The 15,441-nt window shown below is 43.4% G+C and overlaps 1 protein-coding gene across 1 annotated transcript in view; it reads left to right on the top strand.

Annotated features, from left to right (window-relative positions):
- The window catches only part of GPLD1 (glycosylphosphatidylinositol specific phospholipase D1), a 68,670-nt gene that overhangs the window by 1,831 nt on the left and 51,398 nt on the right, over nucleotides 1-15,441 (top strand). Inside the window, 3 exon segments of the mRNA XM_019830144.3 lie at nucleotides 2,866-3,137; nucleotides 3,355-3,630; nucleotides 6,408-6,463. Coding sequence (XP_019685703.2) covers nucleotides 3,534-3,630; nucleotides 6,408-6,463 — 153 coding nt within the window. The 5' untranslated portion in view covers nucleotides 2,866-3,137; nucleotides 3,355-3,533.

Here is a 15,441-nt window from a genome sequence, read left to right on the forward strand (position 1 = left end):
GCAAGGGTCGGGGCGGCGGGAGGAGCGAGGCGGCGGCGGCGGCGGGGACGCGCCCGGGACGCGGGGACGCGGGGACGCGGGGACGCGGAGCAGCGCCCTCTCCTGCGCCCTCGGCGCTGCACCGGGTCCTCCGCGAAGAGCGGCCCCGCGCCCCGCCGGACCTGGGAGGCCTCCCCGGGGTACGCACCTGCCGGCCGCACCTTACCCGCCCCGAGTGCTCTTCTGTAATTATTCCTTAGCCCCCCCAACTACTGCAGGGCACCTGCTCCTTCTTCCGCGAGCCCCCCCCCCCCAACATGCCTCCCCCGCCACCGGAATTTGTACGAGTCCGTGGATGCGCCGGCGGTGCTGCCCCAACCGCTGAGGGCGCGATCTCGGCTCTTCGTCGCCTCAGCCCAGCCCGCTCGGGCTCTGGGCCGAGGTCCCTGTGTGCGGGGCGAGTGTGGCTCCGTGTTGTGCCTGGACGTTTTTCTGGGTGTGTGTTTACATATTCTCTCCATTAATTGGGGTCACCGCCCCCCCCCCCCACCCCGCGCCGTGATCTGTAGCCGTGCCTCTGAAGACCGTCTTGGCCCCAAGCCGAGTCTGTTGTCCACAGGCAGTATGACCTTAGACAAATTACTTAACCTCAGGTTTTTTTGGTTTTGTTTTTTTGGTAGAAAGTTCTTTCGTTCTGAGATAACATAATTGCTTAGGAGAGTTACTGCAATAAATCGGGCACAACGTTCAAAGTCCTGCTAACTGCCCTTGGACAAGACACTGCTACGATTAAAGTTAGGCCGCCCCGACTCGTCAGTGGGACCATTTGTCAGAATCGAATCAACCGAGGTAGAGTCACAAGTAGACAAGAGCATACAACTCCAGAAGCAGCAAGGGAGCCTCCGCATTCATGAGGATGCAAATAGAAATAGGGCTATCTTCGGAATTTGTGGGTTCAAGGGAAGCCCCATTCTATGCATTGATGTAGGACCCCTAGTCTTGGCATCTCTCTGCTTCTCCCCACCTACCGAGTGGAGTCTCTTGGTGGCCTCGCCGGAGCCTGTGGGCCCTTCACCTTTCTCTAGGACGTTGGGTTCTTATTTGCAAAATGCCCAGGCATTTAGATTTTGACTTCGGTTTTTCCTGAGTCGGCGTCACTCAGTCTTGAGTCCGTCACATCTAGCAGAAGTGGGAACGGCGGAGTTTAATCTTTTGTGTGTGTGGGTTCGCTATTTCCTTCTGCATTCTGAAGGAACGGGAGAGAGGGGCCCTGGAAGGGCGTGCTGGCCGGTGGGTGTCATGGGGGACTGGGGACGTGGTGTATTTCCACCTGCCGCCTGCAGAGGGAGCCCTACTGACAGCTTGCTGTCTTGGGTTTGGGGCAACGCGTTTTGTTAGGGCAACCATGACTGCCTCTCTCCACCCCAAGTCAGTCTGGTTATCTTTTAAAAAAATTCTTTTAATTTAAACTCAAGTTAACATACAGTATAGTCTTAGCTTCAGGAGTAGAATCCAGTGTTTCATCTCTTACATATGACACCCAGTGCTCATCCCAAAAAGTGCCCTGCTTAATGCCCATCACCCATTTAGCCCATCCCACCCACCCAGCACCCTCAGTTCTCTTACAGAGTCTCTTGCGGTTTGTCTTCTTATCTTTAAGAAAAATTTTTTTAACATTTATTTTTGAGAGACACAGCGTGAGCAGGGGAGGAGCAGAGAGAGGGAGACACAGAATCTGAAGCAGGCTCCAGGCTCCAAGCTGTCAGCACAGAGCCCAATGTAGGGCCCAAACTCACCAACTGCAAGATCATGACCTGAGCCGAAGTCGGACACTTAACCAACTGAGCCACCCATGCGCCTCTGTCGGCTTATCTTTGTAAGGTTCCATTTTCAACAGTGTCCACTCACTTCTCCAAAAGGCACACTGCCTAGAGCCCATGATACTTTTGGGGGCACACAAAACTGTTATTTCTTATAAAAATCAGGAAAAAAGTGAACTTTAATATGATTAATATTAACCATTAATAGCTAACTATTAATAATAAGTATTAATACTTAGGCCAATGCCAGTGTAAAATCTAATTTTTCTATCCTTATGAAGGAAGGGGCCCATAAAGGCCTCAGGCCGAGGAAATTCATGCTGTTGGCCTCCCCTTCTCTGTCTAGTGCCCTGTGCAATCCCCCGTTCAGAGTGGGAGCACATTCCCCCCTGGTTCCTGTCTTGCTCCTGGGCTGCCTAGGATGTCCCCCAGAGCCTGGATGGGTGTGATCGCTCACCAGGGCCCGCGAGGGCAAGACCATCAGTACCCAGGAACTTTCTTTGTCACGTGCCCTTGTCCTGGGCACCTCCACCTTCTACTTCTCCCCTTTGCCCATCCACTCCCCCACTTGGAGTAAGGAGGAGCCTAGACCTAGGTTTGTAAAGCACCCTGTTAACCAGACAAACCATGTCAATTAAAGGTCTCTGGCCGAAAAGCAGTGAGAAGCAGCCCAGCCCAGTGCCCTCATGGCTGAGCCCACAGCTGTGGGCTTCCTTTCTCTGGGGCTTGCCGGCGGCTGAGCTAAGGTTACAGGGGAAACTTGGCAGGCCTCTAAGGATCTCAGATCATCCCACATTCTGTCTTCTCTTCTATTTGCTCGCCTGAGCGTGAGTGTGGTTTCTGCCCACCCTTTTAGGATCTCCTTCCTGGCTTTTCCCGTATCTTATGCACAATTTGAGCTTTGAGAGCGTCACGTAATTTTTCCCATGGATTAAGTGCTGTAGATTAGATCCTTCGCGACAGGTGGATTCTGAGCCTAGCATTTTCTGAATTCTTGTTTCCCAGTCTTAAATCGGTCCCACGTCTCCCGCCCCCAGTGGAATCGATATCTTTTCTTGGGGTGCAGGAATCTGACCGTGCCACAGGCTCGAGATAAGCCCCGTAAGAGCAACCAGAAGTGGAGAGACCAGGAGTGGCTGCCCTTGTGTAATCCCCTCGCGGGTGTTGGTATCTGTTGCCAAATACTGAAAGAGAAGCTGGTGCCAGCTGATTGTCATAAAAGCTCTCCCAGCACTTGTGGCTTGGGAGGCCAAGGACGCGGGGCACCTGATACGTGTGTGGAAACGATGCCCGAGAGATCAGCCCTTGTGAGGGGATGTTGACTGTCAACATAGACAGGTGAGTCAGTCTCTCTCTCTCTCTCTCTCTCTCTCTCTCTCTCTCTCTTTAAGAAAGCAAAGAATATTTGGAGAAAAACTTTGCTAGTGTCACCATACAAATTTCGTGTTAAAAAGAAATCCGGAGGCCCCCTGGGTCAGAAAGTGGCAATGCTTCAACCTCAGGACATTCAGATTTGGGTTGATGGCTTTTTTTTTTTTTTTTTTCCCCCTCCTAGGTGGAGTTTGTTTGCTGTTCTGGTGAAGTTAAACAGTAGTTAAACAGTTTGCTGGGCAGTGTTATTATTTTGAAACGACGCTGGGCTTCCCGTGTCGGTGACCCGCTTAGAGGGAAAGCAGGGAGCCTGGGCCTGGATTTCAGACACGTCGTGTCACCGGAGTGGTGAGGAACGAGGGCATGTCTGCGTGCAGGTTCTGGCCCGGGCTGCTGATCGCACTGGGCTCCCTGTGTCCGAGAGGTTCACCATGTGGCATCTCCACGCACATAGAGATAGGTAAGTGCCAGCACCTTGCTGTGCTATTAGGACTCTAAATCCGTCTAAAGGCGTTGAGGAAGAGATGTACGGTCGGTCCTGTGTATTGATAACAAGTTCCCCCGGCTGCAGCCAGCAGCCAGGGGGTGGAGAGTGGCGGGCCGTGATCCGAGTCAGGGGTGGGCAGGAAGCCTGGCAACGATGCATCTTTGATGATACGGTCCCTGGCTGTTGCTCCGGGTGGGCAGACAAGCTGGATGAGCTGGGGGCTGCCCAGAAGCAGAACATCTGATCGAATGCAGAGAGGAGAAAGATGCGTGGAATTCTGTAAGAGAGAGGAAGATATTTTTGTTGTTTTGTATTTCCAAGTGTGTGGAAAGGCCACTTGTGGCCCCAAGAGTGTATCCCCCGAGTCAAGGGTTTGGCTGCAGGGAGGGGAAGGACGCGAGGGAACGTGGCCACTGGCATTAGAGGTGCCCAGGATGAGGACAGCAGCTGGGAAGGACCGGCTACAGGCAGAGTATCGGATATTGGTGCACAGTACATTCAGTTCTCGTACGAAGGGCATTTGTACTACTTTTTAACTCCTGGAAAAAGTCAGCCATTTTATAATCTAAGCAGATGGGATTATATTCTGTAACAATTTTCGGATTAATTTCAGGTAATACCTGATGTCTGGGTTTACTTTTAGATAAAAACAATAATATTTTCTAGTTAGGCCACTTCCAGAAGGTACAAAGCAGAACAACATTACAAATAAAGTGTGAAAACTTATCAGTGCAGGATAGACCTAGGTATTGAGTTCTAGCGCCCAAGAACCTATGCTCACAGAATTTTACTGTCTGGAAGGGCGCTAGAGGTCACTGAGACCAGTCCCTGCGGTTCACGTACAAGGACATGGATGTAGAAGAATCTCCCAGCTAGCTCGTTAGTGGGCTGGCCTAGGACTGGCTGTGCTGACAGCCAGTCCAGCATTCTTTCCAAAAACATTTATTGCTAGCGAGAGTCAGGAAACAACAGAAAAGAGAATTAGACCGAGGTTCTAATACCAGCTCTGTAAACTAAGTACGTGCCACAAGAGGAGTTCATTTCCTCTCTGTTCCTCTCCTGTAGGATAAAGAAGCCAAACTTGCCAATGAATTTGAAAAGTATTTTCCAAGTGTAAGGTCTGTGAAACTGAAATTGGCTAAAACTATAAGTGGGCTGAAAGAGGACAAGTATAAGTAGAAATACTGAAGTATTCAATCCTTAGAATTTATTTTTTTTTTAATTTTTTTTTTCAACGTTTATTTATTTTTGGGACAGAGAGAGACAGAGCATGAACGGGGGAGGGGCAGAGAGAGAGAGAGACACAGAATCGGAAGCAGGCTCCAGGCTCTGAGCCATCAGCCCAGAGCCTGACGCGGGGCTCGAACTCACAGACCGTGAGATCGTGACCTGGCTGAAGTCGGACGCTTAACCGACTGCGCCACCCAGGCGCCCCGATCCTTAGAATTTAAACACAGATGAAATATAAAATTAAAAAAAAAATCAGATAATTGCTTGCTATTTTTTAGGCTGTGACAAAGATCCTAATAGATTAATATATACTAAATATATATTAAATGTAGTATATTAATACAAAGCTTTGAGCATAATTGAAGACCACTCCTAACCTGTACAGATTTTGAGGATTAAAAAAAAAATTTAATGTTTATTTTTGAGAGAGAGAGAGAGCAAGCAGAGGAGGGACAAAGAGAGGGAGACACAGAATCCAAAGCAGGCTCCAGGCTCTGAGCTGTCAGCACAAACCACAAACCCACGAACCATGAGATCATGACCTGAGCCGAAGTTGGACGCTCAACAGACTGAGCCACACAGGTGCCCCAGATTTTGAAGATTTTTATGTAAAAGACAAAACTCCAACATTTACTAATTAGAGGGTTTTATAAATGTCTTGGTTCCTATTTGCACTTCTTCTATAAAGCCTGTGTGGAAGGTTGACATTCAGGCGAGTTAATTAGATTTGGCCTCATTCAGTGGTTTGGATTTGTAAATCACTGGAATCTTCTACACAGGTCGTTTGTGTGGACTGTGAGCTTGTATCGTATAGTATTAATGCTTCTAGTAGTGGCTGTGTTTTTGTATGGATTATAAAACTGGATGTGATGCACAATAAAAAATAAGGTATCACCCTTGGAAGTGACTTCGCAAGGCATGTTCATCTTCTAGATTCTAAGAAGATTCAGGGTGTGGGTGTATGGGCATGTGGGTGGAGCAGGTGACCCGAGATGATTTTTTTTTTTGGTCCATCTAATTGATGGAAAAAAAAAATTGAGAGTCATTGATTCATTCCATGCTTTTGGCCATGTATCATATTTCCTGTTTAGGCTTATTTATCTCAGTGGGTTGTTGAGGCAAAATACAGTGATGACACCTTCTGTTTACTGAGCTCCTAGTGTGTATCAGCCATTGTGCTCATCACACAGCATTTATTTTGTGTGACTCTCTCAACAAACCCGTAAGGTGGGTATTATTTACTTAAATTTACTTAGGAGGGAACTGCTAGCTAGCCTCGCCAGGTCTATAGTGCTACCTAAGTAGAAAGTTCAAATCCCCGTGCGGATTTGATCTGTAGTTTAACAAAATAAACATCATAAGAATCTCATGCCTGATGAAAATTACTAGTGCGTACACACTTCATTTCCATTTCCCACTTCCTTGACAGTTACAATGGCAAAATTACATCTTCCTTTTAAAATATCTCGAGTAAGTTCTGTTTTCAGTTACAGTTGAATTTAATTGATTTAATATTTCAGGACACAGAGCTCTGGAGTTTCTCCACCTTCAAGATGGGAGAATTAACTACAAAGAGGTATAACGTTTACTTTTTCTCTCGCTCATTAACTTTCTTCCATCGGTGCCAAAAAACATTAATGACAAATCATAATATGAGAAACCGAGAAAGAATTGTCTAAGAATGGTGCGTCTTACTGTTTTTACAAAGAGAAGCCACACCTGAGATAAATTATTTCTCACCTCCTGACTGTGTGTTGTATGAAAATTGCATCCATACGAGGAGCAGGAAGGATTTCTTCAGAAGTCCATGTTGAGAGGCTCTTCTGACGTCTCCTCCTACTGTATTCTTCGTAGGACCATCTGGTGGCTTCTCTGGACCTGTCCTCAAATCGACTGCACCCGTTTTGACCCTGTACACTATTGCTAGTTCTATAGCTAAACCGTGTGCTCTGACAGAGGATTAAGTACTTCCATTTGATAAGAGTGGTTAACATTTGCTCCTGATGTCAGGATTGGATCCAATTATTGCCAGTAAGTCCCGATAATTCAGTAGGGAAAGCAGGATGGTAACATAACTGAAATCTATCATATCTTCATGCCTCGTTTAGATGTAAGTTTCGACTTTCTTGACACTTCAACAGCAGTTGGTTGTCCTCATTGACCCTGGTGGAAAGCAGCCAGGCAAGAGGGGGAGGAGGAAGATTGCCTAATTGATCATGCGAACGATCAATCCTGAGTGTGTACAGAGCGATTTTTCTAGTAGAAATATTCGTGCTTGCGTCACTAACTTTATTTGAAACGTGAACTAGACACCGATCCTTCCCCTCCGCATCCGCCCTGACGCAAAGAGTGATGTCGTCATCAGAAATGACTAAGTGCCCTGAGTGCTTACCCTTCAGCTTTCAATTTATGAAGATCAGGATTACTTCACCTTTTCTGATACTATCCAATCCCTTTTCTTGATCTATTTTATATCTCTCTGTATGTGGGAATTGCTGTAGTATCATTTTCTCCCTATTCAAACCTGCTCTTCGGTAACTTCTGGACTCAATGGTACAGTTTGGTGAAATGATTCAGAAGGAAGTGGCCTGAAGGATGCCAGCTGTGTGCCTAGACTGTCCCCCACAGTCTGGAGATCTAGGGGCAGGCTCTGTGGAGTTTTGTTGGTTCTGGTGTTATCTTTTGTTAATATATTTTCTCTTTAAAGATTTGACTTACACAAAAAGAATAATGCATCAAGTGGAGAAAATCAGTTCATTAATTTATAAGAACTGTAAAAACAGCAAACCGACCTCACATTGGGCGTCATTATTGCCCTGATACTTTTTTCCCATTGTTTTCTTATTACTAAAATGTGGCTGATCTATAATGCTACATTACATATGTACAGCATCGCGATTCGACAATTCTATACCTTACTCAGTGCTCACCGCGCTAAGTGTGGTCACCACCCGTGCCCATGCATCACTACAATATTGTTGACTGTATCTCCTGTGCTGTACTTTTCATTTCCTTGTCTTATAACTGGAAGTTTGTACCTCTTAATCGCCTTCACCTATTTTGCTGATCCCCTCCCGTCCATGACCTTCTCCCTGGCAGCCACCAGTTTCTTTGTATTTAAGAGTCTGTTCGTGTGTTTCTTACATTTCCATCTAAGTGGAATCGTGCTATTTGTCTTTCTCTGACTTATTTCATTTAGCACAATACCGTGGAGTCTACCCACGTTATCACAAATTTCAAGATTTTATTCTTTCTTTTTGTCTGAGTAATATTCGTGTGTGTGTGTGTGTGTGTGTGTGTGTGTGTGTGTGTGTGTGTGTGTGTAATCACCTCTCCTTTATCCATTCACATATCTATAGACACTTGGGTTGCTTTTATAGTTTGGCTCTTGTAAATAATGCTGCAGTAAACATAGGGTTGCATACATCGTTTTGAATCCCTGTTTTCATTTGGGGGGGGGGTAAATACCCAGTAGCAGAATTACTGGGTCATATAGTAATACTATTTTTAATTTTTTGAGGAAACCCCATACTGTTCTCCACAGTGGCCGCACCAATGTACATTCCCACCAACAGTGCCCAAGGGTTCCTTCTTCTCCACATCCTCGCCAACACTTGCTGTTTTCTTCCCTTTTTGACTCTAGCTGTTCTGACAGGTGTGAGGTGATATCTCATTGTGGCTTTGATTTGCATTTCCCTGTGATTAGTAACGTTGAACATTTTTTCATCTGTGTATTGGTTATCTGTAGGTCTTCTTTTGAAAAATGTCTTTTCAAGTCCTCTGCCTATTTTTTAATGGGATTGTTTGGTGTTTTGTTTTGTTTTGGTGTTGAGTTGTGTAAGTTCTTTATGTTGTTTAGGTATTAACCTTTTATGGGATGCATCATTTGAAAATATCTTCTTCCATTCAGTAAGTTACTTTGTTGTTTTATTGAGTTCTTTTGTGTGTTTCTTGTCTTTGTGTGTGTGTGTGTGCACACGCGAGCAAAATCTTTTTTTGTTTTGGCGTAGTTTTAATGGTTTGTTTGCTTCTGCTTCCTTTGCCCAAGGAGAATTATCCATGAATATGTTGCTAAGGCCAATGCCCAAGAGATTACTACCTATGTTTTCTTCTAGGATTTTTATGGTTTCAGCTCTCCTATTTAGGTCTTTAATCTTTTCGGAGTTTATTTTTGTGTATGGTGTAAGAAAGTGGCCCGGTTTCATTCTTTGGCACATAGCTGTCCAGTTTTTCCAGTACCATTTGTTGAAGAGACTCTTTTGTCATAGAGAAATGGACCGTATATGTGTGGGTTTGTTTCTGAGCTCTCTGTTCTGATCCGTTGACCTATGTGTCTGTTTATGTGCAAGTACCATTCTGTGCTGATTACTACTGCTTTGTAGTGTAGCTTGAAATCTGGATACACTCCAAGATTCCTCCAGCTTTGTTCTCCTTCCTCAAGATTGCGTTGGCTGTTTGAGGCCTTTTGCGGTTTCACACAAATTTTAGGATTGTTTGCTTTAGTTCTGTGAAAAATGCCATAGGTATTTTGATAGTGATTGCATTAAATCTGAAGATTGCTTTGGGTAATATGGACATTTTAACATTATTAATCCTTCCAATCCATGAGCACGGAATATCTTTCCATTTCTGTCCTATTTAATCTCTTTCATCAATGTCTTATAGTTTTCAGAGTATAGGCCTTTCACTTCCTTGGTTAAGTTTATTCCTAGATATTTTGTTCCTTGTGGTGCAGTCATAAATTAGATTCTTTTCTCAGTTTTTCTTTTTGCTACTTCATGATTCACATGTAGAAATGCTACGGATTTCTGCATATTAATTTTGTATCCTATAACATTACTGAATTCCTTTACTCTAATAGTTTTTTTTTTTTTGTAGTCCTCAGGGTTTTCTATATACAATATCCTATCATCTGCAAATGGTGACAGTTTTACTTCTTTCTTACCAGTTTGGATGCTTTTATTTCTTGTCTCATAGCTGCATCTAGAACTTTCAGTACTATGGTGAATAAATGTGGTAAGAGAGGACATCCTCGTCTTGTTCCTGAGTATGATGTTGGCTATGGGTTTGTTGTACAAGGTCTTTATTATGTTGAGGTAGGTTCCCTCTACGCCCACTGTGCTGAGAGTTTTTATCATAAACAAATGTTGTATTTTGTCAAATGCTTTTTCTGGATCTCTTGAGATGTTCATATGGTTTCAATCCTTCTGGTTAATGTGACCTATTACATTGGTTTTGAGAATATTGAACCACTTTTGAATCCTAGGAATAAATCCCATTTGATCATGGAATGATCCTTTTAGCATATTATTGAATTTGGTTTCTTAATATGGGTTGAGGACTTTTGTCTCTGGGTTCATCAGAGATGCTGGCCTGTAGTTCTCTTAGTAGTGTCTTTGCTTTTGGTATCAGGGTAAAGTTGGCCTCATAGAATGAATTTAGAGATTTACCTTCCTCTTCTACTTTTTGGAATAGTTTGAGAAGAATAGGTATTAACTCTTCTTTAAATGTTTGGTAGAGTTCACTTGTGAAGCCATCCAGTCCTGGCATTTTGTTTGGGAGTTTTTTGATTACAGATTCAATTTTGTTACTAATAATTGGTCTGTTCAAAATTTCTATTTCTTGATTCAATTTCGGAAGACTATGTTTCTATGAATTTTTCTATTCTAGTTTCTCCAATTTGTTATATAATTTTCATAGTATTTTATAATTCTTTGTATTTCTATGGTGTTGGCTATTTCTCCTTCATTTCTTATTTTACTCATTGAGTACTTGTCTTTGTTGATGAGTCTGGTTAAAAGTTTATTAATTCTGTTTTATCTTTTCTAAGAACTAGCTCTTGGTTTCATTGATTTATTTATTTTTTCAGTTATTTTGGTTCTAATCTTTACTATCTCCTTCTACTAACTTTAGTCTCTATCTGTCCTTTTTCTAGTTCGTTTAGGGGTATGGTTTGATGCTTCATTTGAGATTTTTCTTGTTTCCTATAGTAGGCCTATACTGCTATAAACTTCCCACTTAGAACTGCTATAAACTTTGCACCTCAAAGATTTTTTCCTTTTTAACAATTTTTTTTAATATTTATTCATTTTTGGGAGTGAGAGAGACCGAGCATGAGCAGGGGAGGGGCAGAGAGAGAGGGAGACACAGAATCGGAAGCAGGCTCCAGGCTCCGAGCTGTCTGCAAAGCCTGATGCGGGGCTGGAACTTACAGAGTGCGAGATCATGACCTGAGCCGAAGTCGGACACTCAACCGACTGAGCTACCCAGGCGCCCCAGATTTCAAGTAGGCTCCATACCCAATGTGGGGCTTGAACTCATTGACCCTGAGATCAAGAGTGGCACTCTCCACTGATTGAGCACGCTAGGGGCTCTCCACAAAGATTTTCAGTCATTGTTTCCATTATGTATGTTTTCATATGTATTTTTTAATTTCTTCTTTGATTTCGTCATTGACCCATTGGTTGTTCACTAGCATGTTGTTGGGTCTCCATGTGTTTTTTTCCCCCCTAGTTTTTCTTATAATTTCTAATTTCACACTGTTATGGTTGGACTTATTATATGTATTTATGTTCTATAAGAATACAGAATGTGGTGTTTTAACCATGAAATCATAGCAACGGTAGTTATTTGCTTGGTTGCTGTCCTTTCTGCCCTTCTTCCTTCTACCTGCCCATAGAAGAGGTTTTTTCTTTTCCAATTAGAGAACTGATAGATGCTCACCATAGAGAAAAATTTTGAGACTACCTGCATTAACACTTGGCTTTATATCATTCTAGGTGTCATCTCTTCATTTATTAGTACAACCCTCACCCCACCAAATTACGCTCTGCACACTGCACCTTGTTATTTTTCATTTAATATATTGGTGATATCTTTCCATGTCAGTAGAGAACTTCAGAATCACTGAGAACAAATACATATTTTTCTGTTATCCATAATGCACCATAATTCAATCAACCAGTTCTATATTTTAACTTTTCATTTGGAAGTAAAGACCAATAGAAAAGCTGGAAAATCAGGCAATTCATTTATGCCCTTTACCCAGTTTCCCTAATTGTTGACAACTTACCATATTTCCCTTTTTATCCTTTGTGTTGTCAACCAAGGAAAGGAGGTGGAACTGAAAAGGGACAAAGGTCTTTATTTGAGTCTCAGAATTGCAATTGGGAGAGTACAGATTCTAGAATAACCAGAAAAGTGTGCTGCTCATTCAGGGAAACCAAGGAGTGTTTATGAGGAAAAAAGGAAGGGGTGATTCCATGATTTAGATAAAGGAGAGAAGGAAAAACCCTGCTAATTTGGTGCTGACCAGTTGAACAATTTCTGATGACTATCTTCTTGATTATTGGTGTTATCAATTAAAACTGTCCTCCTATGTATTAATTAACTTTGCTGTCCTGTTGAAATTTTATGAGCAACTGCTTGTCAAATAGTTGCTGCTTCTGGCCCAGTTCAAGAGTTCATTCATTGGACAGGAAAACGGAATCTTTCATGTCCAGAGATTTCATGCGATTCCACATTATTTATACATATTGATTTCTTCCCCCCTGAACCATTGGAGAGTAAGTTGTTGATGGGATACCCATTATCCTTTAACACATCATTGTGTATTTCCTGAAAACAAGGACGCTCCTATGTAACCACAGCATAATAATCACAGTCAGGAAATCAACACTGAACAACACTTTGACCCAATCCTCAGGTTTCATTCAAATCTCACCAGTTGTGTCTCAATAATCGTTGTGGTTCCAGAACCAATCCAGCACCATGTGACCTACAACAGTTCCGCAGGCCCACCTTGTCTTTAATGACCTTGATATTCTGGAAAGGGCAAAGTCCAATAACTCTTTAGAATGCAACTTAATTTGGTTTTGTCTGATGGTTCTCCATGATAGACCCATTGCAGGTTCTTTTTGACAGAAATATCATAGAACGTGGAGGTGATGCTGTATTCTCATTGGATTGTATCAGAAGGCTCACGATGTCGGGGCACCTAGGCGCCCAGTTAGTTAAGCATAGAACTCTTAACTTCCACTCAGGTCATGATTTCACAGTTTGTGAGTTTGAGCCCTGTATCACTCTCTGCGCTGACAGCATGGAGCCTGCTTAGGATTCTGTCTCCCTCTCTCTTTCTGCCCCCGCACCACTGCTCATGCATGCTCAATCTCTCCAAAAAAATAAATAAAAATAAACTTAAAAAAATAAATTAACTAGAAAAAAGAAGGCTCACAATGTCAAGTGTACGGTTTCTGGTGATATTAACTATTATTTCAGCTATTGTATTTTTCGTTTCTAGGATTTCCATTTGGCTGTTCTTCATATATTTCTCTCCTGAGACTGCTTTGGTGGTGGTTGGGGTGGGGGGGATTGTTTCAAATGTGTTTGTGATTGAAGTAGTTTTATGATGGCTGCTTTAAAATATTTGTCAGATAATTATAACATTTCTGCCATCTCAGTGTTGGTTGTCTCTTCTCATGCCTTTTGAGATTCTTGGTTCCTGGTTTGATGAGTGATCTTTGATTGAAACCTGGACATTTGGGTATCAGGTTATGAGACTGGATCTTACTTGAAACCTATTTTTAAAATTTTTCTTTAAATGTCTATTTATTTTGAGAGAGAGAGCACGAGTGCGGGGTGGGGGCAGAGAGAGAGAGAGAGAGAGAGGGAGACACACAATCTGAAACAGGCTCCAGGCTCCAGGCTCTGAGCTGTCAGCACAGAGCCCAATGTGTGGCTTGACCTCATAAATCATGAGATCATGACCTGAGCCCAAGTCAGATGCTTAACCGGCTGACCCCCCAGGTTCCAGCCCCCCTGAAACCTTCTATTTTAGCTGACTTCTTCCAGCACCGCTTTGGGAGGGGTCTGCAGTGGGCGGATACCCACCTCCTAACTCTCCTAACTGCCAACTGGGGGTAGAGGTCAAGGTCCCCCCTGGGGTCTCCACTGATGCCTCCCTGGCTGGGAGGGGTAGAAGTACCTAATACTGCTCCTCACTGTGGCCTCTACAGATGCTGGGTGTGTGTCATTTGGTGGTGAACGTCCTGCTCTCCCCTGGGCCTTTTCTGGTCCCACCCAGTGGGGATGGGGTGAGGTGCCATGTCACTGCCAGTTGGGATTGTATGTCTAGGATCTCCCCATGGTTTCCACTCACCCTGAGGGGTAGGGGTGGGAGACAGGACCGCACAGATGAAAGTCCTGGTAAAGGTGGGGCCACAGTCTTTTCTGTGTTGTTTGGCTGCAGTAGAGAGGCTGTTGTCTAAAAGTTTTCTGTCTTGCCAGTCTGCCTCTTTCCTGGTCGCATGGTTACAACAGGCTTTTGCTGTGGCTTTCGTTTGTGTGTTTAGTCTATGCTCATAGGAGTTTCTAGTTTTTCTGGTATCCAGTTGGGGACATAAGAGGCCAAAAGAAAATCAAGAGAACTCTCCACGGTGTCGTCTTCAGGTCCTGAGTTTCCCCAGCCATCTGCATACTTCCCTCCACCTTCCAGAGGCTTCTAAGTCTCACTTTGCGCACAACATCCCGGGTTCTTAGTTATGTTTAGCAAGAGGGAATAAGAAAAGTGCATCTCTTCGATCTTCCCGGAAGCAAAAGTCTTAGTGATGTTAATTTTTTGGTAAGATGGGGTCTTTCCATTTTCACAATGGAAACTTAATAAGTATTTTCTACTTTTTCAAAAGGTTTATTCATTTTGAGAGGGGAGGAGAGGATGTGGCAGAGAGAGAGAAAGAATGAGAATATCCCAGGCAGATTCCACGCCGTCAGTGCAGAGCCTGATGTGGGGCTCAATCCCATGAACCATGAGATCATGACCTGAGCCAACATCAACAATTGGATGCTCAACCGACTGAGCCATCCAGGCTCCCCAGTATTTTCTATTTTTTAACTAGCAAGTAAATATTTTATGGGGAGAGATATTAAGGTAATGTAAATACCCTGTTTTTCCCATCGGTTTTAGCATCCATTGATAATTCTTGCCTGAAATAATTATTATGCTGATGGCCAAATTGTTTATCTGATTCCATTATTCTTTCTACGTTTATCGACATTCTACTGTAAAGTAGAGCCTTTCCTTCTTCTGCATTCATATATTTACTTATATCCGTATACATTCATGGATTTCTTTTTAATGGTTTGTATTACATTACTATTGTTTATGTTGAGGCTTCCATTGTCCCAGATTCTGCCTCTAGTTGGCTTTGGTGTCTATTTATCTGCCTACTTATTTAAAACCATGCGTTCACCCCAAAATATCTCCAGTTATGATCCATCATCACCAGATTCGTTCTAGCCTTCTTATGTCTGTATCTGTGACTCCTTTCTCCAACAGTGAGAAGCCTGGCCTTTGTCATTCTTGATACGTGTTCTTACGTGCTCAGTCCCCTTGTTTGTGGCCAGTTTCCTAACCATGTTTGGCAAACCCCTTCAGCCCTGGCACTGCTAGTGGAGTCTGTTTGGCCCAGAAACGAGACAAAACTAAACAGGAAAGACCTATAGGAAGGATTAATATCCTTAATTGCTCATGTATTTCATTGAAATTTCTTGATAGGT

Source organism: Felis catus, chromosome B2, assembly GCF_018350175.1.
Source record: "Felis catus isolate Fca126 chromosome B2, F.catus_Fca126_mat1.0, whole genome shotgun sequence".
NCBI classification, from domain to species: Eukaryota; Metazoa; Chordata; class Mammalia; order Carnivora; family Felidae; genus Felis; species Felis catus.